The sequence below is a fragment of the Balaenoptera musculus genome, chromosome 3 (assembly GCF_009873245.2).
Source record: "Balaenoptera musculus isolate JJ_BM4_2016_0621 chromosome 3, mBalMus1.pri.v3, whole genome shotgun sequence".
Lineage (NCBI taxonomy): Eukaryota > Metazoa > Chordata > Mammalia > Artiodactyla > Balaenopteridae > Balaenoptera > Balaenoptera musculus.
The window spans coordinates 156,310,972-156,338,163 of NC_045787.1; the positions used below are offsets into that span (position 1 = coordinate 156,310,972).

General features: G+C 48.6%; 1 protein-coding gene across 10 annotated transcripts in view; it reads right to left on the minus strand.

Moving 5' to 3' along the window:
- The window catches only part of BRD4 (bromodomain containing 4), an 81,262-nt gene that overhangs the window by 24,717 nt on the left and 29,353 nt on the right, over positions 1–27,192 (minus strand). For 2 of the 10 annotated variants that reach the window (XM_036847949.1, XM_036847948.1), the window contains exons 2-7: positions 9,276–9,594; positions 5,396–5,533; positions 4,152–4,287; positions 2,224–2,513; positions 1,179–1,544; positions 166–294 (exon numbers count right to left, since the gene is read on the minus strand). In XM_036847949.1, the coding sequence (XP_036703844.1) occupies positions 166–294; positions 1,179–1,544; positions 2,224–2,513; positions 4,152–4,287; positions 5,396–5,533; positions 9,276–9,560 (1,344 nt within the window). In that variant the 5' untranslated portion in view covers positions 9,561–9,594. Of the gene's footprint in view, positions 1–165; positions 295–1,178; positions 1,545–2,223; positions 2,514–4,151; positions 4,288–5,395; positions 5,534–7,682; positions 7,755–9,275; positions 9,595–18,129; positions 18,394–27,192 lie in introns of those variants that run through there. The other 8 variants (XM_036847946.1, XM_036847950.1, XM_036847955.1 and 5 more) reach the window with 8 other exon arrangements.

Consider the following 27,192-nt stretch of genomic DNA (forward strand, 5'->3'; position numbering starts at 1 on the left):
TTTATGTGTTATCCTGACTTTAGTCCACTCTTCCAAAGCAACATGGCTTTATACCAAAGCAAGTGACAAAATCTGCCAAGGCCCACAGTGGCCTGGCCCACCCAGGACCCAGGCCAGCCTGCTCCTCTGCAGGATGCCACACCTGGAGCTCCCCGAGAGCCTCACCTGGAGCTTGCGGGCCATGGCCACCACCTCATGGTCAGGAGGGTTGTATTTGTAGCAGTTGGAGAACATCAATCGGACATCGGCACCAAATTCCTGAGCATCACGGTACTCACGGGCCTCCAGTTTAGACTAGAAAGACAGGACCGGTCCTGGTTAGCCATGGCTGCCCCTGCTCCAATGGGGAGGTGGCAGCAAGGAGGGCTGCCTGTAGGAAGGAGCAAGTCAACTTCTCAATGGCTCTGGGTTTAACCCAGACCACAGTGGGGAGAGGTTATCACCCCAGTTCTCAGCACCAGGTGGACAAGGAGATACTCCAACAGCAAGTCTCAGGGCCAGGAACTGCCCTGCTAGCATCCAAACCCACCCACGTTGCCTGGCTAAAAGGCAAGTGGACAGAGAAGCCACAGAGGTAGAGCTTAAGCCAGAACTGCAAAGGGAGGGCTGGGCCCAGTTCTGACCTGGCCTGTACTTGTCCTGGTGACATCGGACAGGACACTGGTCATAAGGAACACAGCAATGTCCCCTGCTCTGCCCATCCCACGTTTGGGCAGGCTTACTCCACTCTCAGAAGGAGAAAAGTGCCAAAAGGTTTAAAATAAACAAAATCAAAAAGGCCTCAAAATACTACAGTGAAAACGCCAGCACTTGTGTGCCTCTTACTAAGAGACACCAAGGCCCTCTCCATGACATAGAGCCTGGCAAAGTCGCCGCTCCCCAAACTCTCCAGGAGCATCTTTCAGTGTGAGGGTATCTATGGGCACTAGGCCCCAAGGCCACAAGAGGGCTCATCCTCAGATGAGGGAAAGGGCAGCATTGGTCTGTGACCAAAATGACCGCATGATCTCAGATGACTCCCCATAATCTCCAGCAGGGGGCACTGGGCTTCTCTGGGCTGGTGAGAAGAGCCTAGACAGCTACTAAGACTGGGCCCTCCTCTTGAACAGGCCTCAGACGTGCTGGCCTTCCTTATCCCAGGGGGCCCCTTCCCCAGCTCCAGGGGCACACCCACTAACCTTGATTGTGCTCATGTCCATGGGGTGCTTGATGATGTCACAGTAGTCATGCAGGCCCAGCGCCTCCACGTCCACGGGCTTGTAGAAAGGCCAGGCGTAAGCTGCGTGCTTCTTGGCAAACATCTCCTTGAGAATGCCACTACAGCACTTGAGCTGCTCCGAGACCTTGCTGCTTTTATCTGGCGCTGGGTGCTGCTGCGAGTCGGGCACGTCCTTCTTCGGGGGCTTAACAGGCCGGCTGCTCTCCCGCCGGGGGCCCACCAGCTTGGTGGTCTTGGGCTCCGGGGGCAGTGAGGGTGGCTCGTGAATGGGGTCGATGGTGGTGGGGGTGGTGGTGTCCGCTTTCCTCTTAACCCCCTTCTTTGTCTGCCGAGAGCACAGGCGCGATAGGCACGGTCAGAGGCAGCGGCCGGCACAGCGGGCCCTCAGGGTCACTCCTGAAGCCAGGTCCTTTCTAGGGTCTCAACACTCACAGGGAACAGGGCCCAAAGGTAAATTCCACAGGTGAAGGACTGAAGACAGGGAAACCCTGTCCCACCACTCTGTTCTGCAGCTGGGACAGGACCCTGCCAGTGGCAGGAGAAAGCACATAACTGAGTGTGGGATCTGCTCATCAGAGGCCAAAGAGACTTCTGAAAGCAGTTTCCTACATGCCAGGGACCTCTCCCAGAGCCAACCTCTGTCACTCTGGCCACCCATGGGAGGCACATTTCAGAGACTGTTTAGACAGCATCTGCAAATATGCAGTCTAAATTAGAAATGGGAAGCGGGGCAGCAACCCCCTGGAAGGTGTTACTCAATTACGGGATCTGTGGGTCAGCAAGACAGCAGCTTTTAGGCTGTGCTGATTTAAACACAGCTTGATCCCCCCAGGTCCTAAACACCCACAAGTGCCCTGGGAGCCAGAAGCATCAGCAAGGATAGGTGACTGTCTTCTGTAAGCCTCACTACAATGGAGTGGAAGGGGAGGCAAGGGTCATCTAGCTGAGGTGACCGGAGCCAGCCAGTGGTAAGGCTGGGCCACACACACGCACAGGACGCTCACCTTCACAGGCTGTGGGGTGGCCGCGATGATGGGCGGGTGGCTTTGCACAGGCTGGGGGGCTGGTGCGGGCGGGGGCAGTGGCTGGGGGGGCACCGGCGGGGGTGTCTGCAGTGGCTGGGGAGGCACCACTGTCATGACAGGGGTCTGGACGATGAGGTCGGGGGTGACAGCGGGGAAGGGGTGAGGTGTGGCCTGCACGGGTGGAGGATTCTGCTGAGGGGTCTGGGTCTGCGGAGGAGTCGATGCTTGCGTTGTGTTTGGTACCGTAGAGACGCCAGGTTTTGCTGTCCCTACCAATCATAAAAGGGACAGGTGGTTAGATGCCATGCCTGCACGCCGGCTGACCTTGTGGGGACACTGCCACATGTGGCAAGCACACATCGGTGTGGGCATGGCAAACAGTGTCTCTGTAACTATTTGTCTAAGAGACAGAACAGCCTAAATACCTTGGACCTCAGCCAAATCTGTCCACCTGTCCCAGGGGGCTCTGAGAGCAGTGGCATACCACATTCCACACTTCCTGGGGTGTCCTGGCTCCAAGTCCTGATTTGGGGACTCGGGCACAGAGACCCCTTCACGAGCATGAAGGCTTGAGCCAAAGGAACAGGAAACACACGCTGAGAGTCAGCACCAGGACACTGACAGCAAAAAAATGCTCCTTGGTGCTTTCAGGCAGAGCTGTCCTCATTCCCAGAAACACTGCCTTCTGAGTAAGCATTTCTGGCAGGGGGCCGGAATCAGCAGCCCTGGCCAAGGTTTCTGGAAATTGGCCACCCCCACCTCTCTGAATCACAGGGGGAGGCTGGACGGCTGCTGCCCTTCATGACCGGCTCAGACTGCCTCCCTGCAGTTGTGTGAGTGAGCCGAAACACACGAGGCCCTACATCCACCCCATGTAAAGACCAAACCCCTTGTCCCAGGCAGGGAGGATGGGGCTCCTTGGTTGTAAGGATATTGGACGCCTCTGGGCAGGTTCCATGGCTAAGGGGTGACCCTCAAGACCAGCTCTCCTTGGCTACCCCTCAGCACTGCAGGGGATCTAGCCAACCCCCTCTGCTCCCATGAAGCCACCACTTCCACGTGGGATAGGAAGTCACGTGAAAGCCCACTCCTTAGAGAAGCAAACAACTCACAGCACAGGCTACCTTGCAAACATCACCTTTCTGCAGCACGGAGCTGCGGATGGCAAGATGCAGAAGGCAGCTGTTTAAACTTTTCCTAGACAGAAACATTTCATGAGTAGGCTACTCCCTACCAGCTGGCCTTCAGAATCCTGTGTCAGGCTGGGGGGCAGGGGTAGGTGCTAAGATAGACAAAGACGGCTTGACTTCAGAAGGCTATCAAATAGCAGGCATGGCTCCAACACAAGTGTATTAATAAATAATTCAAATAACAAACCTTAAGGCTCTAAGACTGGAATATTAATTAAAACTGCCCTTGATCAGGTTAATTTATCTAAAATGAAAAACAAAGACTGACTATGGCACTGGTGAGATGAAGAATTCAAATAATGTAAAAATGCTTTGAAAAAGTTATACTTCCTTTTTAACTGAAGTCCATCAAAAAAAAAAAAAATGCTAGGCCCAATTTTTTCTACTTTGCTGGAGGGTCACATGGTCATATGACCCTCTGGGCTGGTTCCCCTGATGAACCTGGCCTCACCATACCCAAACAGCAACAAGGCAGGGAGTGTATAATATAGTCGTCTTCCCACCACTCCCAGTCTCCCCGTGAAATTGGAGAAGGCTGGCAAAGACTAGGGAGAAATAAAGCCAATTTCCCTGCTTTACTGTTCCCCAGTATATCCCCAAAGCGGCTCACTGGGGCTTGCGGAAATGCCCATTTCACACTGCCTTAAGGGTCCCCACTTTGCCACAGGCTATTTCAGTGTGAAGCTAATAGTGCTGGGGACACGGAAGGTACCCTACCTGCTTCTTTCCTCCCACGTCCTCTTCCTTTTGCCTGGACTATCATGATCTCAGTTTCTTCAGTGGGCAGTTCGTTGATTTTTTGCAAGAAGAGCTTCTCCAGAGCTTCTGCCATTAAGACTATGTCATCTCCAGGCTAAAAGAGGAGACACATGGGGTGAGGGTTGGAAAGCCCTCCCCACCTTTCTAGACAGAACAAGAGCTCCCCACCCTATGCCCCAAAGTGTGGAGCATCATATTCAGGGTCCTTCCCCAATCTAAACCCCAAAGGGCCAAAACACAGCTATCCTACCTGGCATCATGGAGGCTTCATATGCCTGCAGGTCGGCTGCCTCTCTAGTCTTTTAACCTCTGGCTTGAGAAACCATCCCAATGCCTTAAGTATCTATCAAGCACTGCCAACCACACACAGGGGCCCCCCTTGCACTACAGCCTCCTTCGACATAATTCAACTTCACTAGCATTATCTGAATTACACAGGATTTCTTGCCACAGATACATGAGCAGGGCTCCAATAATGTTCCCTAGTACATCCCCAAAGCAGCTCACTGGGGCTTGGGGAAATGCCCACTTCACACTGCCACGTGCTGTTCCCACTCAGCTCTAAATGGAGAACCTCATCTGTCCACATTTCCCTTAAACCTAGTGGAGAGAGCTGAGACTTTAAACAAATGATCTGGCTTCAAGACACAATCGAGCTGAATGGTTTGGCTACTGGGTTAAGTGACATTTACGTCTACATGTAAGACCCTGTAAGGGGACACTTGATTCTATGGCCATTTAGCTGTCAATGGTCATGTCCACAGTTCCAGATGAGGCGGGCGGGCCCCACTGTACCCTCTCTCACATTTAGGTGTCTGTTTGAGCACACCTTTGTACAACTGTATCTTGGTAGGCTCCTTCCTGACAATTTGTGTCATCCAAACAGACTTTTTAATGAGTCGTCACTGTCCTTTTCACACCTTCTCTACTAGACATGCTCAAGAACCAAAGTCCCAAGGGTATCAGAAGCACATGCTTCCAGCTAACAAGGACTGCTTGGAAACACGACCAAAATGTTTTTGGCCTCAAAAGAAACACACCCAGTCACAGGCAAAACCAGCAGTCCCATTTACCTCTGCTGCCAATGGTCTCCTCTCGTTGGACTCTGATCCCACCTGCACCCAGCACCCCTGCCCAATGGGTTCCAGACACGCCCACCTCCTCCTTTACCTTCTCCTTCTCCATCAGCCTCCACATCTCACCTTGTTGTAGATGTAACAATTTGTAAACATAGTGTTGAAGTCCTGGATACATTCCTGAGCATTCCAGTAATAGTTGTTTTCCAAGCGCTTCTTTATTGTTCCCATATCCATAGGTGTTTTAATGATCTTATAGTAATCCTGGAGAGCAGAGAGAGCAAAAGGCCAATGTCACCTCTGCAGCCATGCAGTACTCACAGGTGGGCCTGCAGATGTCACTCCAGGTCACTCTACAGACATGCAGACCTAAGCTCTTCCATGGCATCAGTGAGCCATCTCATGGGGATCCCAAGATAAAGTGGATCAGGGAAGGATTACTAAAAGCTGGGTGGCAATTTAGAGAAAAAATGTGCAAGTTTGCCAGCTGTCCTGTCTGGGAACAGGCTAGGCTGTCTTTACTGAGATCTATGTTCTCCTCTATTTTTTTTGATGTTAAAATGTCCTTTCATTTTTAGTAAGTAATGAGGAAAGCATACAACCTTTAGAAAAGTGGTTCTTATCTGGTAAAATAACCCATGGTAATATCTACTTTCTCCCCCTGTTTCAAATTTTCCACATCCATAAAATGCAAAATCCTACAGAACCAGCATTCAAGCCCACCCATAACAACTGGATCCCTTGCTTCCTGTCACACGAAAGAACCAAGGAGCAAAAGCCTCCACCTTCAGTTCATCGCACTTCCATTTCTTTTACCTGCACAGTCTACCACTAAGGATCCACTAGTATCTGGATACAGTTCAACAACTAACCAGGTTAAGTGCCAGATGAGGAATCAAATGGACAGCCCTCACAATCCTTAGTAAAAACAAAACAAAAAACACCACACAACCCCCTCTGCCCCCTGCCCCCCCCACCGCCCCCGCCCCCGGCAGCAGACCCACTCCTCAAACCTTCGGATCTTATTCTACAAGTGCTAAACAGAAGAAGCCAGACGGCAGGCGTAGATGTCCTAAAGCCCTTCAAATCAAACTCTCTTCTACCATCATAACTTTTTCTAAATCGAAACCTATTCTAAAACCAAATGCTTATTTTTAACATCAACCACAGGAGGAATTTGGGGACAGATCAGGCAGTGCCCAGGTTTCCAGGTGGAAGGACCACAGAGAGCCAGGCAAAAAGGGGGACCTGCATACAGCCAGCCAGCCCCACTGAGAACCACATTCTCTGAAGCTCCCGCAATTAGACTCAGGTGAAGTTATCAGAACCAAGTCCAAGGGGAAGCCTGACAGCAGAGGGGCAGGCCTATGCTTTAGCAAGCACCGAGCTCCTGCCCAGGAACAGTGGTGGACAATACTGAAAAGGTGAGCAAGCGGTGTGAGGTTCTGAGTTGCTCTGACACCCATGAGAAAGGAATAGAAGCCACTGGCATACACATAGGGCTGGCAAAGATCACAGCCCTGCCCAGCCTCAAGGGGCGACTGAACCAGACCTTCTACGTTACATTTGCTCTGACCACCTTTCCCAAGAGAACCAAGTCCAAATGTATCTGCCCCAGGGGAAATTTAGATTTTATTCCACGGCCAAAGGTCTACTTACAATGGTGTCAGGTGCTTGAATTGGCCTCAGTGTGTCAAAAGTGGTTCAAGGCCCAACAGGATAGTGGTTGAGGACAGAGTAGGAAGGAGGAGGTGAGATGATGACAGAAGAGGATGGGGGCTGGGAGGACTGAAAGGGAGACAGGGGTTTAGGGGCATGACAATCCAACTGTACATGTGTTCTGAATGAAAGAGGCACAAGCATTCTAGTAAGAAGCCCAGCAAGGAACAGGGGCCAAAACACAGGTAAAGATCTAGAAGGCATCAGAAAACAGAAAAAGAATGAACCCTTTTTTGAGGTGGCCCTATTAATATTTCCTGGAGAAGGGGATGTCCCTGGAAAACTGGGCATTAGTATGACATTGCTCCCAGCCAAACAGCCCTGCCCCACTCCTCAGGGTTAGCCCCTAGCTCTCCCACCTCTCTTCTTCCTACATCAGAGCTGCTGAGGGTGACATCTAGTCACACTGTGGCCCCTGGGGAGCCTGGCCTCCACTTCAGAGAATGACCTCAAACTCCCAAACCCCTTGGCCTAACAGACTACCCACCCGTGTCTGTCCTGCTGGCTGGGATGCTGCCTTCTCAGGATCTCAAGTCCCCCAGTTCCCCTTTCTCCTTAGTTTTCACCCTCTCAGCTCTCCTTGCCTCTGCACCCCCTGCATCTTCCTGTACCAAACCAACCCCTCCTCCATCTGGCCCTGCCGCGCTTTCCCTTCAAAGCCAAGTTTCTTGAAATGATGGCTTCACATCCTCACCTTCTTATTCACACCGTCGCGAATCTGGTTTCTACTTCTGCGTCACATCTTCCTAAGGTCACCAATGCCCTCCTAAAGGCCAACAGTAGGGTCAGGTCGGAATCCTCATCTGTTTGACCTCCCTGTAGTCTCTGACGTAGAAACTTGGGGGACTGCTCTCTGCGGGTGATTCTCGTGGCCTCCCGCCTCCCTCCAGTGCTATAAGAGCTGTGGGCCCCCCTTGGATTCCAACCCCCAGCTCCTTCTCTCCCCATTCTTTGCATTTGCTCTGGGAAGGTCACCTCACCTGTGGACCCCGCAGGGCCCAGCCCATTAGCCCAGCTAGAAACTGGTATAGCAAGCTCTCCCAAGAGCCTCCCCCCAGTGACGGGTTCGCTGCCTCTACTCCTGATTGTGGTCAATGATGAGAGTGACCTCTGAAGTGCAGATTTGGTGAGGACCCTTCTTCTGTTCCCATGCCCTTTCCTCAGTCGGTTCATGACCCAGACCTGCAGTTCCCCCTCCTGACTCTCCTCCCCTGAGTGCATATGATGGGTATTCAACGGATAGATAGTACCGGCCAGCTGTTACAGACACAGCAACTTTCAAGCAAGGAAGGTCACACTGGTGTGTCCCTCCTTCTTGAAACCGGACGCCTGGCAGAGGCTGAGGATCCTATACCCATGCAGCTCTAACCCGTAAACCCATATCTGGGTCAACTGCAACAATCATCTAATTCCAATTCCCTCGCCCAGGTGAGTGTGTGGGATTTGGCAAACAGCAGAGGGCAATTTAAAGACAATTAGTCCTTGATGCTTTGAAGAAAGGAAAAAATTAACACATTTATCCCGTTTGCTCCCGAGGTTCAGTTAGAGGTACAAGTTGAGTTTCCAGAACCATTTGCTAGGAATGTAGGCAAATGGAAAGCTCTCAAAGGAAAAAGGAGAGGAACAGGGGTACAAAGAACAAAGGCAAGTGCAGTGTGGCCACAACAAGGCAGGCAGGTGTGAGTGGGTGTGCAGAGGCAGCCAGAGACAAAGCTGCACCCGTACTCCCTTCTCTCCATCCAGGCCACCTCCATGTACTTGGCTCCCTGGGAGTCATTCCACTACCTTTCCCTGCCCTGTGCTCTGGGTCATGATGACAACACCAGTACCAGAAGAGGTACTGCAGCAAGCCAGTCCCTCTCACAATCTGACCAACCACATCTGCTAAACCTACTGGGCGAAGCGGGCTGACCACATCTGAGGAGGGAGGGCCCGGACCATCAAGTGACCCCACTGTAGCTCCCCATGGAATTGAAAGGCAAGCTGCAAGCAGCCCTCTACCCGTTTCAACATCTCTACAGAATATTTCCCACAATGCTAGTATCAAAGAAACCAGTTATTATTTAGGCCAATGAGCACGTTTTCTCTCCTTCCCTACTTCCATTCATCAGGACTGCTGAAACCACTCAGTCAAGGGCCTCGTGGGTGCTGGAGTTCAGAGCTGGACCCCGCACTTTTCACAATGACTCCAAAGGCATCTCTACCCTCCCGTAAGTCCACCCTCACCAGGAGCAACACAGGAGGAGACCTGAGGACGGCAGCCCCGGACCCTGCCCAAGTTACTCACAGGGAGGTTTAGCTTGACGGCATCCACAGGCTGCTGGAAAGGCCACGCAAACTGGTGTTTCCATAGTGTCTTGAGCACCACTTTGAGCAGATATTGCAGTTGGTTGGTCTGCCTCTTGGGCTTGTTGGGGTTGGAAGTCTCCGGGGGAGGGGGGTTGGTGCTGGCTGTGTTGGCTTGCTGGGGTTGGGCCTGGGCCTGCGTTGTAGACATTTGGGTAGTTTCTAGTCCATCCCCCATTACTGGCAGATTTCTCAATCTCGTCCCAGGGCCGCTCTCCGCAGACATGCTACTGATCCCATCACATTCTTCACTGGGCACTCTACAAGGGAAGAGAAAAGCTACCATCAGAGACCAGGCAGCAGATGGGTGTCACTCACAATGACACATCTCCCAAGGCTGTGGCCTCCAAAGGCTGAGCTCCTCTGGTGAAGACTGATCAGGTTGGCTGGGGAGACACTCCATGCACTGACTAAAAGGGCCCCAGTGAGCGTGCTCCTCAAAGATTCATCATCCAGTAGGGAAGAGAGATCAGGTACCAACTCCGAAGGCCAGGACATGGAGTCTAGAGTCAACCAGGAGCTGGAAGGGTCTATGGGAGCTATGGAGTTCACAGGGAAGTGGGTACAATACGCGACAAACCAAGTTTTCACATCTGAGAGTTTTTACGGGACACTGTGTATGAGAGAGGATGATTTGCAAGCCCCAAATCATGTCGTTTTCATTGAAATTCTTATTTGTATTTGTGGCTCATGAAGCACCTAGCCAAGTGAGTAATTCCACTTGGTGAGTGGGGGCCAGGCAGGACGGAGCAGGAAGGCCAGGCTGCCCACTCCTGACTAGCCCACGCAGTCCACTGCTGAGTGCTCACACTTATGAAGAACATTTTCTTGGTAACTTAAATCATGCATGTTTGCTGATTACAGAAATACCACAAGGTAACTGTGGTAACATAAAAATGAATCCATACTTGACCTACTGTTCTATTAACCAGCTTTTCAAAGCTTATTTATAAAGGTGTAGAGGGGCACCTCCTGTGATCGGCTAGGGGCTTGGGGGTGGCACATGAGCCCTCCCCTCCATCAATGCTTTATTTATTAGCACTCTGTCCTGTGCACTGCCCTCAACAATGCCTGCTTCAAGACACACCATGAGCATCCCTGCAAGGGCGACTTTGTGCACCTGTCCAGTTATTCTAACAGGACAACCACAGGGCAGTGGGTTCATGTTTTTAATGTCAAACTGTCCCTCAGAAACACACTAACCCAGTGGTCCCCAACCTTTTTGGCACCAGGGACCGGTTTCGTGGAAGACAATTTTTCCACGGAAGGCGGGGGTGGGGGCTGGGTATATGGTTCAGGTGGTAATGTGAGCGATGGGGAGAAACAGATGAAGCTTCACTCGCTGGCCCGCCGCTCACCTCTTGCTGTGCAGCCCGGTTCCTGACAGCCCGTGGACCGATGCTGGGGGTTGGGGACCCCTGCACTAACCCACCCCTTACTCAGAATGCCGAGTTTCTTCACTCTATTAATGAGAAGAAACATCTGCTCAAAAGTACTGATCTGCACTTTTTGTGCACTATTTTTCCGGCACCTTTCTGAGGGCAAGAAAAAGGAATAATCAGTCTCTGGAGGAAGAAAGACTGAAAGTAAGCTAGGAGCTGCCTGCATGTAATGAGCAACTCCAGTAATAAACCTAGGAGTTCAGTGAGGGTAAGAAAACCCCTGTGGCTGAGGAAGTCAGGCAAGGGCTTAGGAAAAGAGGGAAGATTTTTAGGCCCACAGGTGCTCGTAGGCAGAGGGCACAAGAAAAAACACAGCAAGCTGGCTGGCTCTGTCACAGCTTTCTTTCTGGAACACACTTAGCACATACTAGGCACTCTAGTTGCTGATGAATTACTTTATAATTCAGTTCGAGTGTAATTTGAAACAAGGTTCTCACAGTGGTTTCTGTAAATGCAGTTCTAGCAAATTACCGAATTTTAAAGCACAAGGGGAGAACTTGCTATGTAAAAGCAACTCAGTGGTGAGTTCCTCATGGGGGGCTGTGGAGAGCTGGACCTCTTGGCCCGAGGCCTGACAAAACTGACATGGCCAGGGAGATCGCTTTCCTTCCAGGGTGCTCTGGTTGATTACAGGTCTAGTTATCAAATGGCCAGAGAGAACACATGAAGAGAGTGCTGCTCCAAGGAAAAGGCTGCCGCAGGGCGGGAACCTGTGCGGGAGCAGCCCATGGCCACTGCATGCAAGACTCTGGATCTTAGCAATTGTCCAATGCTGGAGGAAGGGCGTGTTACAGCAGTGCGAGTTAGGTGTCTAGATGTGGTCTTGCATCTGATGCTAAACTTAACTATTTAATGATGTCCAACTGCTTTCAAGATGCCAGCAAGAATTTAAGAGTTTACGCCCTCCCAGGTAACTCCCAAGACCCAAGAGGAAAGGGACAGCTCCTATGACAACTTCTAAGTTCTCTACACGGAGAACAGCAGCCCAGGAAGAACACTTACAGGAAGGAGGGTTTGCAGGTGCAAAGCCGATCCCTGGTACCTCTCTTGCACACACGGTGCTAGAGATGGGGAAGGGACACCCAAAGCTAAAACCAGATGGGCATCTGGCATAAGAATGTGATGGGGACTGGCTGGCCAGCAGCCCGTGGAAAGCATCCCTAAAGCCAAGAGAGCAGTGTGCTAGGAGTTCAGGACCACGAAGGGACACTTCCTGAAGCAACTTAATTTGATGATGGGCTGATGAAACTTTGCAATAGCACAACAAGCTCGAAGGAGCATTGTGGACTACAATAGTTTCCAAAGGCAGACATGACTGGATAGGCCTGCTTCAGGCTCTGGGGATACAAGGCACTTCCCTTTTCCCATCAGGGGTACTTCTGGTACAAGTATGGCCAGAACTAAGGGCCATGTGGTCCTGGGAAGAAGTGTCATGCAATGAATCAAGGTGGGACAGTGGGGATGGAGGTGCTACTGGTGGGAGGGAGGTACATGAAGTGCACCTGGCTGGGAGCTTGGAAAGGACAGGGTGGATCCTGGAGCCCTGACTTGAGTAAACATACCCCAAAGAAAGCAGGATGGGGCCACATACAGATCCAGGGAGAGGGAGCATCCAAAGGCTGGGATGAGGTGTAGAATCATCAGAAAGGGCTTGCTCAGAGAAGAGAAGAGAAGAGAAGAGAAGAGAAGAGAAGAGAAGAGAAGAGAAGAGAAGAGAAGAGAGGGAAGAAAGAACAAGGGGCTAGGCTGAATCACTTGACACTGAGTGTAATGTGGGAGGAAGGGAGGAATCTGGCTGAGAGCATGTCACTGCTGACCTAAGGTGAAGCAGGATGTGAGGGCAGCCTAAGGAGGCGACAGAAGGAGGCAGTACCTGGAAGCTGCATTTGGCTGTGCATGGAGCTTTGCAGACAAAAAGCATGCCTTCCATTCCTAAAGTGACTGGGCAAGGAAGAGAGAAAAGATTTCTCCAAGTTCTGAGGTTTAGTTGATAAAGAGTGGGACCTCAATCTCAGAGAAGCAGGGTCTATAGCCACCTGCAGAGTGACATGCTAGGGCTCAGGTGGGGCCATGGGAGGGTTCACAGAACCGTGTCCCTGAAGGCACCAGGGAAGCACAGACTGCCTTTAGGTAGATGGCATTTAATTACTTACTCCCCTCTTTTCATTTCTTTTTATTCTCATTCCAGCATTGATAAGCAAAGTCCCTGTTTGTGCCAGTGTGAAAGGTGCTCAGAGGTGTCAGCAGATGATACTATTATTTGGATGGAATTTAACATCACTGTTTTGTTCTCGTGGTTTTTAATTTTACTGATATCCATGTGTGGCTCCTGATTTAGTTTCCTTTCAAAATAAAGGTACTATAAACAAAACAGTAAACTCATTAAAAAAAAAGAAAAACCCCACAGTTAAGGATGCAAGTATCAAGACAGGGAAGGACAAGGATAAAGTGGGAGTGGTGAGGGCAGCCTGGCCTGTGGCCTCACTCTGTGACCCTCTCCAGAGGAGAGCCAGCCAAGACTTACTGCAGATTCCAGGTGGGGAAGCCAGTGGGCTAGGAGAATTTGTAGAAAACTGCTGGAAGGAGGCAGGACGAAGAGGCATCCACAAGATGGCAGAGACTATGGAGCACTCCCTCGCAAACCCTCCACAGGTAAGTGGATGGGGATGATCTTTTATCGGGCAACGACAGAAACTGGGCTTTGGGGCTAGTAAGACAGAAGGGGGAGACGCTAGCCACAAATGAGATACAGAGAGATACAAGATATGCTGAGTGCTTGGACACAAGTATTGACAGAGGAGCAGCACCACAGAGAAGGAAATATGTCAGTGGGGTTTAAGGACACCTGGAGTCGGCTGGGAGAGGGTTTTCATGCAGCAGGATCAACATGCCCAAAGGAGCAAAAGGGGATGAATGTAACTCTGGCCCCATCAGGAAGGGAGTCTTGGATGTGCTGGAGAAGCAAGCAAGGGAGGGAGGGTGGCATTAAGTGAGGATCTCGTTAAGTGAGGATCAAGAATGATGTGCAGTTTGGTTTCCACTATTAGAGCTCTCCTAGAAAGCAGCTCAGGAATTACACAGCCAAGCATGTGCCAGGTGAGCTATGGCACACAAAGGACAGGAGCAGCCCCATCCTGAAGGAGACATTCTGGCCCTAGGACAGTGGAGCTCTGTCAGCCACAAGGATGCAGGTTGCTGGGGGGGGGGCGGGGGAGCCAAGCCCATCCCACCAGGAGGAAGCAGCCCCATAAATTTTCCATTAAGTAATGACATTCTGGAACTCCTCAAGCAGTATCCCCGAGGCAAGATGAAATCAAGGTAAATGACTTCTGGAGCTTCCGGGCTGGGCTGTGCCTGTTCTCTCTCCAAATGGACTCTCAGCAAAGCCAAAGGATGGAGGGCTCTGGACACAATCACTTTCCTTCACCTTCAAGCCAGGCCCACATGGGCCCTTGAAGCAAGGAAGCTGAATTTTCTGCTCAAAAAATGAACAGACCTTTTTCTACAGAAAAACTGACCCTTTAACTTTGTCTTATCTCTGCTTTAAATCACTACGTCTACCACAGAGGCCAAAACACCCTTTTTAGCCTGCCAGCTCACATCTGACAGTGACATTTAAATCCTCACAACTCTGAGATTGCTTCTAGCCTCATCCTCACTTTAAAGATAAGGAAACCAGGGCACAGAGAAGTAACTTACCCAGGAAGTGGAAAGATAGGCCACTTCTATTATGGGCTGCTGTGGCCCATAATCTGACATGATTCCTGGGAAGTTTCAGTTGAGCTTTGAGAAATCCCCATTTGTGAGCTGAACATGCACCCCCAGGAGGGTCCAATGCAAACAGCCAGGATGGGCTGGCCCATCTTAAGTAACATGAAAAACTAAGCACAAGACCCACATACTTGTAACAACTGAGGTCAATTTATAAGGAAAAAAAATGCTGGAGGTTGCCAGCTCAAATGAGAAGGCATGATACGTGTTTGACAGATGAGATGGGATCCATAAATATATCAAAGTTTGTCTTACGACGCTCTGAGGACAACCAATGACAGGTGACACCCACGGCTCCGATATGAGGGATCATGAAATACGACAACTGAGCCATGGGGATAACCATGGGATGCTTTGGGCTCCTGTTCTGTACCCACTTGGGGCCCAGGCAGGACTCGCACCTCAAGAAGCCACACCCAGACAGTCTGTAGCTTGCAGCTCAGCCCTCCCAGGACTGTGGGCAAGTAAACTCCTTGGGAAACTTTAAGAATTGGGAAACTTTAAGAAGCCATTCATGCATACTGCAGCAAAACACCAGAATCTCTAGTCTGTTGTGGGCCAAGAAAGAGAGGCACTGGTGAGCAGCGCTATGTGAGAGCCAACACGACTCTTCTAAGGCACAGATCCAACTGGGTTGACACCTCGGGTAAATTCTTCCCACAGTGGTCGCCTCTACCCTGCACCGTCCCGGCCCCTAGCGTCAACACTCCAAACAACATGGTGGCCACAATGGGCACCTTCTCTGTCACCTTCATGCCTTTCATTTGCTGTACCTGGTGCTTCCCTGATCTCTGTCTGGTGACTCTGATGGTCAGCCCCCCCACACACACACCTGGGAGCCCAAGGGCAGGGCCATCTTTACTTTATTCTTGTCCTCAGTACACAGCAAGTACTCAGTGAACGACTCAGGGGCTACAGTGACCACACACGATTGTCACCCTGGGGCTTCTAGCTCAATTTCAAAGCTCTGGAGAAGGAAATCAGCTCGCAATCTCACACGGAAAATTGCTCAGCCAATGCATCCCATCTGAGCTACATGCCAGGCTTGGGGACTCTGCAGTCGACATGATGTTCTTTGAGTGATTAAGCAATACCTGGGTGAGTATGTGAAAAAGAATGGCAGGGTTGCTGTAGCCATGGACAGAGAGGGTGTGCACTCCTGTGGTGCGTAAGGCAGAGAGGGACAAGGCTTGTGATGGACAAGGGAAGGCACAACTGATGCAATAACACAGGCACAGGCCTGGAGGCAGGAGAGATACCAGTGCATATGAAGAGCTGAAAGGAGGACAGGCAGGATGGGACAGTGCAAGGGCCATGTGACCATGCTGGGCTTTTGTCCTTCACAAGTCCCAGACTGTGGGGTAGGGAATAGTAGTTCATCCTCAACTATACCTGCACACAGCAGCACGCTGTTTACAGATGCAAAAGATGGGATGCATGGGGACAGGGTAAATCAATGAGGGTGCACACAGGGTGCTCTCTGTGTGCTCTCAATCCTACAGGAAATGAATGGCTCTCAGCACCATGGCTCAATGGGGAAAAGGAGGCTGAAAACTCAAACTTATAAATCTATCTGCAGATATGGAGGAATTAATTGGATTCGCATGACAAAGTATACCGTCTTCAACCAATTCAACCGAAGTTTTACATCTGAAAGATCCAAATACGCTCTTCCCTCTCTGTTTTCACAATGACCTGTGGTGAAGAGGTGGGAGCCAGCAAGTACTGTGTTGAGATACTTGAAGGTCAAGGGACAGGAAGAGAATTTCACCTATTGTTTCCAACCCAAAGAAGGCTGCATGACCCAACTGTGTGTCTGATTTCTGGATCTACTCCCAACAGGTATCTTACAACATCTTCCCAGTTTAGAGGAATAAGAAGAAAAAGATGAAGAGACATTAGATGGTCCGTGTCCTGGTTCCCAAACTGAGTGTTGAAGCACCACAGGGTGTCACAGTAACTCAGAGAGGCACTGTGGGAACCAGCAGCACAAGGTAATTCATCATGTTAGACTGCACCATATTCCCTTCGACAATATCATATCTTACAAAGCCTGAATTTAGGTTGCTGTGATAAAAAGCAAATATAGTTGGCCCTTTGTGTCTGCAGATTCAACCAACAGCAGATCAAAAATATTTTGGGGGAAACATTCTAGAAAGTTCCAAAAAGCAAAACTTGAATTTGCTGTGCACTGGCAACTATTTACATAGAGTTTACACTGTGTTTACAATTATTTACATAGTGCTTACATTGTATTAGGTATAAGTAACCTAGAGATAATTTAAAGTACAGGACAGAGGACATGCAAACACTATGCCATTAAAAAAAAATTTTTTTTTTTTACTGTAGTACAGCTGATTTACAATGTTGTGTTAGTTTCTGCTGTACAGCAAAGTGAATCAGTTATACATATACACACATCCACTCTTTTTTAGATTCTTTTCCCATATAAGCCATTACAGAGTACTGAGTAGAGTTCCCTGTGCTATATACAGTAAGTCCTTATTAGCTGTCTATATTATACATAGTAGTGTGTATATGTCAATCCCAGTCTCCCAATTTATCCCTCCCCTCCCCTTTCGCCACTGGTAACCATAAGTTTGTTTTCTACACCTGTGACTCTGTTTTGTAAGTTCATTTGTATCTTCTTTTTTAGATTACACATATAAGCAATATGTGTCTTTCTCTGTCTGACTTACTTCACTTAATATAAATCTCTAGGTCCATCCATGTTGCTGCAATATAAGGGACTCGAGCACCTGCGGATTTGGGTGCCTAGCAGTGTGTGTGTGTGTATGTGTCCTAGAACGAATCCCCCACTGATACCAAGGGACGACTGTACCATGTAAAAACCAACGTGGGATAGGAAATGTGGGTGGCAGGTGTCTAAGGTTCTGGTTCTAAGGTTTGAGGAGTTGTGCGGTACCCAACAGGCACACACATTCCATAAGGAACTGGCTGTAGTAATGCAAGAATATCATATTTCTCCCTTCAATTTATGTGCCCCCCCCCAAACAGCTATACCATTGTTGCGACGTTAGTACTTATTCAGTTGTTTCTATCTAACTACCTAATAAACAAAATTGTTAGGTAATTCCTTTGGCCTAAGATCATGATGAAAAAATTGAGATGCTAACGATGCTGTGAACCAAGAAAGTTTGGGAACCTCTGGGTGGGCTAATGAAAATAAAAATGTCAGTTCTTTTCCTATGTTTATAGACCCCTAATTAAGCACTCCTGCTTTCAAGGATATTGTTTGCTATCATTCCAACTCATCTAAGGACAGATAGTATTTAGCAGCCAACACAATTGCAATGTTTTTCAAATTTCAACAGAAATATTTTCTTTCCTGGAGATTAGGAGGCGAGACAGACATAGGGTAGGCTTGGGTCTAGGCTTCTGAAGGCAAGCAAGAGAGGAAAAGAGAAAGGCTGATTGCTGGAGATTCAGTTCCAGTTCTGTCCATTGTGAGAGGCTGACAGTTACACTCTGTACTTGTAGTTCCACCTTAACTCCTGGTGTACCAGAGGGCCCATGAAGCCCAGTGACCCCACCTTGACTCTGTCCTGTCCATTCACTCACCTCCATCCTAAAGTGATACAGCACGCCGGGAGCAAGATGCAAGGGAAGGCAGGAACAGTGCAGGTTAACTGGAAAGCTTCATGAACTCTCCCAAGAAATACAGTGACCATACTCAGCAGAGCTTTATGCAAGCTACCACCACACACATCTGTGCTAGGGCCTAGAAAAGCTGACCAGTACGTAATTGCTGCTTCCTGGGCTGATGCCCTGTACTGAACACTTATTTAATCCTCACAGCAAGCCTACATGGGAGGTGGTGGCATCATCACCTTCATCTTCATCCTCCTGGCAAAAAAGAAACAAAGTGGGTGGTGGTCTGGTCAGCAGGAGGTCACCTAGGGCTGTGTGTCTCTTGAGTGCTCTGCTCCACAGCTGCCTCTGCTCACCAAACCCAGGGGCAAAGGCCTAGTCAACTGCTGGGCCCAGAGGGTCTGTTGTTTGGCTGAGGGCACCCCACCTCCATGTCCTGGCATGTATTAATCAACAGACTTTCCCTCTCTGCAGAAGCAGCCGAATGTCACATGACCCTCAAGCAAGTTCCAAAGAATTTCACCCCCGCAAACAAATCAAAGTCAAGATAATTCTCACAGCACCTGGCCATCTGTGACTTGGCCCACATCATGGGTGAAATCAGCAGTACACTTCCCTGCTGATGCCATGGGGAGGGGGGTCAAGGGGAGTGGAGACCAAATTATTTATGCTTCCCAAGCAGTAAATGGTCAGAGTGGCTGTGGCTTGAACTCGTTTCATGCCAAGAAAAATGCTGGCCAATGCCAGCTGACCCTAGTCTCTCAAGAAATTACAAGTTCACAGTAGCATTCACCCTTCAGACAAAGAAGGACCCCTCCCCATCACTGAAAGGTTCTCTTATAAAGAATCACTTGGGAGGCAAGAGCAAGAGTCTAACCAGGGACAGAGAAGGGGATGGGGGACCCTGACTTTGGTAAAAACCTGGCAATTTCTCAATACTAGTCAATCTGCAGTAAATCTTATCCTGTGCTAGGAACATCTTCCTTGAAATGTTAGTTACACTGGCTATGGAACACTAATATCAGAAGGTATGTTTCCTCCTGGTCCCAGAGCAGAAGCTACTTCCCATTCACAGTGAAGGCCCGTTCCACAGTGTGATCTGTGTCAGAAGGGAAGCACAAACAGGATTACTTTTCCATCTGACCGGCTCAGGCGGCTGCTGAGGACAGTGCTCGTGTCATCAGCCAGACTGAGGTGTCTGGAGCCTGGCCAGTGGTTGTGTGCTGAGGCAGCTCTTAGAAGCCTTAATCCTCCTTCATGCAGCTTGTACATGCCCCGCCCCCTGCCCCCTGGACTTGCCAAGCAGGGCCCCATCACGTCAGACTCAAGCTGGCAGCTGCCTTGAACCAGGCGACCCAAAGTGGAGATGAGCTAGCCTTCCTGCTAAGGGTGTGTAGACACACTCTAGCTCTCTGTCCCCCACTGGAGGGAACCAGGCCCACAAGGACCTTGCAGCCAGGAAGACCAGGAGCCAGACCCCGGCAGGCCACAAACCCCGTCAATGAGAATTCCAGTCCCTTTGCTTTAGAAACCAATCAGCAGGCACATTAAATTAGGGGCAGTGAAAGTTTTGCACCATCTTTTCCCTATGAAAGTTGCCAGCAGCTGGAGGTACAGTAAAAGGTTCCATTGTGACACACGGCTTACATCATGGTGTTGATGGTTAAATCTGGGCAGACAATGTGTGAATTTAAAACGTTCCTGAGATGGGCATGCAGTTAAAAAGAAAGCAAAACTTTGATATGGACAAGATCAAAACTACTAAAACAGCAGGGGGAGGCTAATTTTTCCTACAAAGGGCCAGACAGTAAATATACTCAGCTGTGCAAGACATACAGTCTTTACAATTCCTCATTCTACTGTTGCTGTATCATGAAAGCAGCCTGCTAACAATCTTTAGACGAATAGCTATGGCCGTGTGCCAATAAAATTCAGATTGGCCCACAGGCCTTAGTTTGCAACTCGTTCCATAGATTTCTAGACTTTGCGTCAAGGTGAGGGAAATGTAGGTGACAAAATGCTATGTTAGAAAAGCAAAATGCACAATACAGATAAAATTAGGTAAAGATATACAAGTGGGTGATTACGTGAAACCATAAAATGAAGTGGGATATTGTGGTGGGTCTGTGGACCACTACACCTATTTACATTTAAAAACCAACCAACTGGGCTTCCCTGGTGGCGCAGTGGTTGAGAATCTGCCTGCCAATGCAGGGGACACGGGTTCGAACCCTGGTCTGGGAAGATCCCACATGCCGCGGAGCAACTGGGCCCGTGGGCCATAATTACTGAGCCTGCGCGTCTGGAGCCTGTGCTCTGCAACAAGAGAGGCCGCTATGGTGAGAGGCCCGCGCACCGCGATGAAGAGTGGCCCCCACTTGCCACAACTGGAGAAAGCCCTCGCACAGAAAACGAAGACCCAACACAGCCATAAGTAAATAAATAAATAAATTTTAAAAAATAAAAAAATAAAAAAGCTGAACTTTAAAAAAAAACAAAAAACAAAAAACCAACCAACTGGGGCTTCCCTGGTGGCGCAGTGGTTGAGAATCCACCTGACAATGCAGGGGACACGGGTTTGACCCCTGCTCTGGGAAGATCCCACATGCCGCAGAGCAACTAAGCCCGTGCACCACAACTACTGAGCCTGTGCTCTAGAGCCCGTGAGCCACAACTACGGAGCCCGCGTGCCGCAACTACTGAAGCCCACATGCCTAGAGTCCATGCTCCACAACAAGAGAATCCACCGCAATGAGAAGCCTGTGCACTGCAACAAAGAGTAGCCCCTGCTCGCCGCAACTAGAGAAAGCCCGCACGCAGCAACGAAGATCCAACACAGCCAAGAATAAATAAATTAAATAAATAAATTAAAAACAACAACAACAAAAAACAACCAACTAATAATCTGCCCCCTTTCACAAGCCCCCACTGACCTCTCTGTTAGTGTGATCTTTTGATCTGTCTGCCTCTTTACCTGGTGAGCTGGCCTCCAGGCACTGCTTCTCAAAGCAGTCTTGACCTGGCCAAGTCTCCAAGTTAGAGGCTGGAAGACTGACAGAAATACAGTGCCATTAATTCAAACTCTGCATTCCCACTGACCTAGGTCTCAGGTTGTGCCCTTCATAGGTAAGGTAAGACTGACATTTTCTTCTGGTTGCCTCTTGTAAAGTTATTACTCCTACTTCTCTGTCTGCCATTACTTTTAAACCTTTTATTTTTAAGTGATTTTGTTTTCCAAAAGAGCTGTTCTGGTGTATATAACACTGAGATTAACCTACACTACAATATGAAGTGCCAACAAAACAGGCTGTTATTTCACGTAGAAAAATCCTGCTTTGAGAGGTGGACTCCAATATGGCCACAGAGTCATGCAGATCGCAAAGCCAAGGCAGGCAGTGAGGCCAGGCACTTTCTCTGCCTAGATGAGAGTTTCCCAGTAGGAAGGAAGCATAGGTAACGATGGAGAACAGAAGAATCTGCAAGGAAGCAAGAATGGGAGATGGTGTTCACTTCACAAAAGATAAAGTACTGAAGTGAAGAAAATGTCTAAGAGTGAGAAACTAGGATTAGCCAAACAAGGCTCAAAGTACAGTCTTGGGTGGCCTGGGTGTAGATCAGAAAGCTTTTGAGAGTGATGTCACATTGGTTCTCTGGAACCCTCCCACTTCCAGCAAAAGGATAAAATCCAAGCTCATGGTCCTCATGAATGAAATTTAAAACCAGTACAAAAAAAACAACTATGGTGTTTTCTAGCATGCCAAACACCAGGGAAACATGTTAGTGCTGACCTCCAAGCAAGTGGTCAAAGTCAAGCTGTTTGGGAATTTGAGAAGCCAAGAGGAAGGTAAATGAAGTGCAGATGATGAACAACCTCCAACAGCCGATGGGCAGCACCACATGGGCGACAGGCAGTTTACTGTCTGTGGCTGAAATGTTCCAGAACATGCCAGCTCACAGGCACACAGTCCTGCTATGTTTAATAAAACTGATGAATAGACCCATGAGTGGGAAAGGTGACATTCCAACCAACTTTCCTACAATTTCATTCCCTGGGAAGCAACCTCCATGAGTATGCAAGGCTAACAGGGTGGGAGATATCCCTACAAGAGCACATCATGTCTCTAAGCTTCTCTTCAAAGCAGCAGAATGGTAGCTGAGAGGCAGACTCAAGACTACACTTACTAGGGAAAAAAGGGGCCCAGGAAGATGGCTAACACAAGAGCTTCCAGAGACACCATTACCCTGACATCCAAGTGACACTTCAGCCTTGACCACCAAGACTCCTCACTGAGAGGGAAGGCCCAATCAGTCCCTCAAAGGCCAAGAGGAGACATGGAGACAGACCAAGGAGCCAGGAACAGACACATCTATCAAGGACAAGGGCACACACTGACTCAGAATTTAGAGATGCAGGAGAGCTTAGTTACCTTGATGAAGAGCTAATGCTTATGGGTGACCTCTTCTTTAATGATATTACCCTCTGACCTTCACTGTGAAGCTGAATTTTAAAAGAAAGATCTGAGAAAAAGAAGGATACATCTGTCATTATCAGGCACTCTCAAGAGGTGGCTCCAGCTAAGATGACTTTTCTTCTTACCTTGCCTCACCTTTCATCAGGTACAGAACCCAAATAACAATGAGAGCTGACAGTGTCTAAACTAGACATGCACTGCCAAGGATACAGCAAAGGCTGGTGCTCTAACAGTCAAGCAGCCCCAGGGAAACAGGCCGAGTGGCCCTGGCTTCCACACACCATTGACTTCCAGACAGGTGCTTCTCCTCTCAGGTAAGGGCAAGCCACCTCCATGCACTGCAAGGAGGTCTCTGCCCTCAGCAAACATTCAATGTTTACTTTTGCTCTCAGGATCTAACCATGTCAGTTTCAGATGGATGTGTGGATTTAAATAACCAACCTCCTCTAGATCTCAGTAACTTTCAGAGTGCAAAGAAGCCAATCAGGGACAAAACTCACACTATTTCAGATGAGAACAGCTAGGGAAGCAAAGAACTTGACAGGGATCTGTTTCTTTGTGAAAACTAATGTTTCTGTTTGCCATTAATTCCACCTAACTTCCACTGAAGTAAATGATCCACAGAAGTCAAGTGCCCCAACTCTGACAGACAGGAAAGTGGATACAGGTGCTGAAGAGAAAAGGTCAAACACTACAAAGCATGTTTGATCTCTAAGGCGGGGGGTGGGGGTGGGGGTGGGGTGCCCCCGTGGGGTGCCCCCATCCTCCCCATCCCAAGCCTCCAGCCACTCTGCTCTGGGCAGCTGGGCCTTGCCGCAGGCAGTGGCCACTGGCAAAGCAAGCCCTAGGTGCTGTGCCCCAGGGGACCTCAGCTGCAGCAGAATTTCACAGACTCAGATTCTGCTGCACAGCCCAAGTTTACTCCTTGGCAGACATGGTCAGGTCAGCTTGTCCTTAGCATCCACTTAAGAAAATAAGAGTTGCTCACTGGTGAGGAGCTCTCAGCCCATCAGAAACCAAAACCCCTGCCCCAGTACACAGACTATCACACTCCCAATGAACCTGCAGCATTTCCTGGATTTCCTTGCCGCTTTTTTATTAAAATCAGGAATAACATTTAAGGATGTGGAACTAACGTTCGTCATACATGAAGCTCAAACCAAGGTCTAGTGCACAGAATGACTGAATAAAAAAATGAAAATGTGTGCACACGCACATCTCAGTGAAAACACCACCTGCACTCACTGGGTTTAGTTAACTGGTTTGCAAGCCGTGCATGGGGAAAGCTGGAGACCCACAATGCTAGGCAGCTTGAGGTCCATGGCCCTTCCCTACCTCTCCACATAACTCTCTGGCATTCTATGAGTTCTTCTAGACTCCATGCCCGGCGCATCTCACCCAGCGGACGGCAGAGCTGAACTGGGCTGGTGCCCCCACTACCCTCTCTGGGGTCTCAATGTCCTCCCACCAATGATTCCCATATCTCTGTGCTGCTTGGGACCTGGGGCAAAGAGCTACACAGAAGAGGAGCAGAGAAGTGTTCTCCTCCCAGGTAACCAGTAACACAGATGGGCTGCCTTGTTCCTCCCACCCCCCACAAGCCTTACGCAGATGAGAGATGCATCTGGGCCCCTTCCCTCCACCAGTCTAACACTTAGTGGAGAAGCAAAGGCTTCAAGAGGTGTGCCCAGCGTCAAGTGCTCAGAGGCCCCCAGGCCTTATTAGGACAGGACAGAAATGAGAAAGAGAATCCAGCTGAGAATTCACCAAAAAACAACAGGGCCCAAAGTCTTCAGTAGCCTAGAAAAGGAAGTCAGAGGAGGACCTGGTGGACGGTGGCAATGCAGGCTGCTGCACAGAGGAAGAGATCCTTCACACTTGTACCATATCTACATGTGCCTAATAGAAATAAATGTGATCACTCAAGCAAGTTAACAGTATATTTCACTGAACCCAATACACCCAAAATATCATTTCAATGTGTAACCACTATAAGAAACAGACATTTTACATTTTTTTTCATACTAAATGTCTGAAATCTGTGCGTACTCCACTCTTTAAGCACATCTCAATTCAGGAGCTAACTTTTCATTCAAAATATTTGCTCTGTATGTAGATTTTATAAAGTTTAAAGTTAAAAAGGTAGATTCACGGACTTCCCTGGCGGTCCAGTGGTTAGGGCTCTGCACCTCCACTGCAGGGGGCATGGGTTCGATCCCTGGTCAGGGAACTAAGATCCCACATGCCACACGGCGTGGCCAAAAAAAAAAAAGAAAAAGTAGATTCACATATCCAAGATGTTCCAAACATACTTCAATGTTCTCCAAAACTAAACTGGCATCCGTTTTAAAATCTTAATTAGAAATCAATAAAATTTAAAAATTCAGTTCCTCAGTTCCAGTTGCAACTCATCATCATTTTGATGATGCTCAAGAGCCCCAAGACGTTAGGGCTGATCTTACTGTAAAGATGTAGAAGGTTCCTCCTGTAGAAGCTAGGAGGGCTGGAGCATACACATTAGGAACTCAGCTCCAGTGCCAAAGGGACCCAGACCATTACACATTCAGGGTTGGTTTGACCCTAGTCAGTTCATACCCACCACCTTCATCACCCACAGATCCACCTGTGCTTTACACCAACTTGCTATTTATAAACAAATATATTTATTTAAAAGAAAACATTAACATATCACATGCAATGTGTGAACCTGTCTGAACAGGAGATAGACATTTTGGGAGACAACATGGGAATTCTTAATATGGGACCCAATTATTGTTGATTTTCCACAACGTTTATTGTGGTTTTATAGGACAATGCCCTTATTAAAAAAAAAAAAAGAATAAAAACTTATACCTTTTATATTACTTATCCTTTTACTGTGGCAAAATACACATAATATGAAATTTACCATTTTAACCCTTTCTAAGCATACAGTTAAGTGACATTAAGTACAATCACACTGTTGGGCAACTATCACCACTGTCCAGCTCCAGAACTTCTTTCATCTTGCAAAACTGAAACTCCGTACCCATTAAACACTAACTCCCCATCTCCTCCTCCCTCCAGCCCCTAGTATAAACACCATTCTACTTTCTGTCTCTAAGAATCTGACTACTTTAAGTACCTGATATAAGTGTAATCACACAGGATTTGTCCTTTTGTGTCTGGCTTCTTTTACTTAACAAAATGTCCTCAAGGTTCATCCATGTGTAGCATGTATCAGAAGTTCCTTCCTTTTTCACGGCTGAGTAATATTCCATCATATAGATACACCATATTTGTTCACTCATCCCTCCATGGACAATTGGGTTGCTTCCACTTTTTCACCATCATGACATACTGCTATGAACATGGGTATACAAATATCTGTTGGAGTCCCTGCTTTCAAGAAAATGCCTTTATTCTCAAAGAGGTGTTTGCTGAAGTACATAAGGTAAGATATCACATCTGCGATTTACTTTCAAAGGACTGAGGGGAAAAAAAAAAAACCTGTGCATCGATAAATAAAACAAGTGTGGCAAAATATTAATTGGTGAATCTACTTTTTATAGCTATGAAAATTTTCAAAATTAAAAGAAAAAAAATCATTAACTTAAAAACCAGCACCAACTGCCATAAAGAGAAAGTCAGTGTAAAAATAAGGACAATGAAAACAATGCTGGCATGGCTGCTAGGCCAAGATTCTTAGCGGCACTCAATGTATACAAAGGGAGATTAGCAACTGATGACACTTCTTCCTCAAAGTGACAGAAGGACTGTGGGAAAGTGAAAAGATAAATGTGCCCTTCTCCCATGGGGATTGCTAGTCCTGGTACTAGCTGAAGTCATGCCACTTAGGGGTTAGGCATCCCACGATCTGGTAACATTGTTGAGCGGTTGGAGAGCAAATATATCATGGAGGCTACTGCAGGAACAAATCAAGACCAAATTGGGGGGGGCATGCGGAAAATGGGGTCAGACCCAAAGATAATTTAAGAGGACAAGTCCCAGCTGTTGCGGCCAAAAGGGAGCCCAGGATTAACTGCTGAGCCGTCATAAGACAAACTTGTATCTGGGTATAGGAGCAGAGAACACCAGAGCTGAGTAACAGGACTGAGTGAGACCATTCGGGACATTGTGTGCCCAGAGAGAAGAGTGCCCAAATTGAAATCCCTGCCAGGGGAGTAGGCAGAGTCATGGGAATCAGCAGCCTCCTGGATGGTGAAACCACAGGGCAGGTAAGAAGTGGTAGGTGTGGGCCCGTGGTCTCAGGCACCACAGCTGCTCCTGGGATTTTCAATGAGACTGTTGGTAACTTGGGGGGTGGGGGGGAACCAACCACAGAAGTTCGTCCTCCGAGAGTTGAATAGTTGATGTGAAAAGGGAGGAAGCGGAAACCATTCCAGAAAATGTTTAATGTGAGGTACACAAAGGCTTTTAAAGCATCAAGACGTTGAAGGAGAGTTTTGGATCAAGGCGAACACACCAAAGACAGAGACAAGATGAGAAAATAACTTCCAAAGAAGGTTCCAGAGCCTGGGCTAAGATCCTGCAGGGCCCCCGGGTTCCTCATAACTAGAGG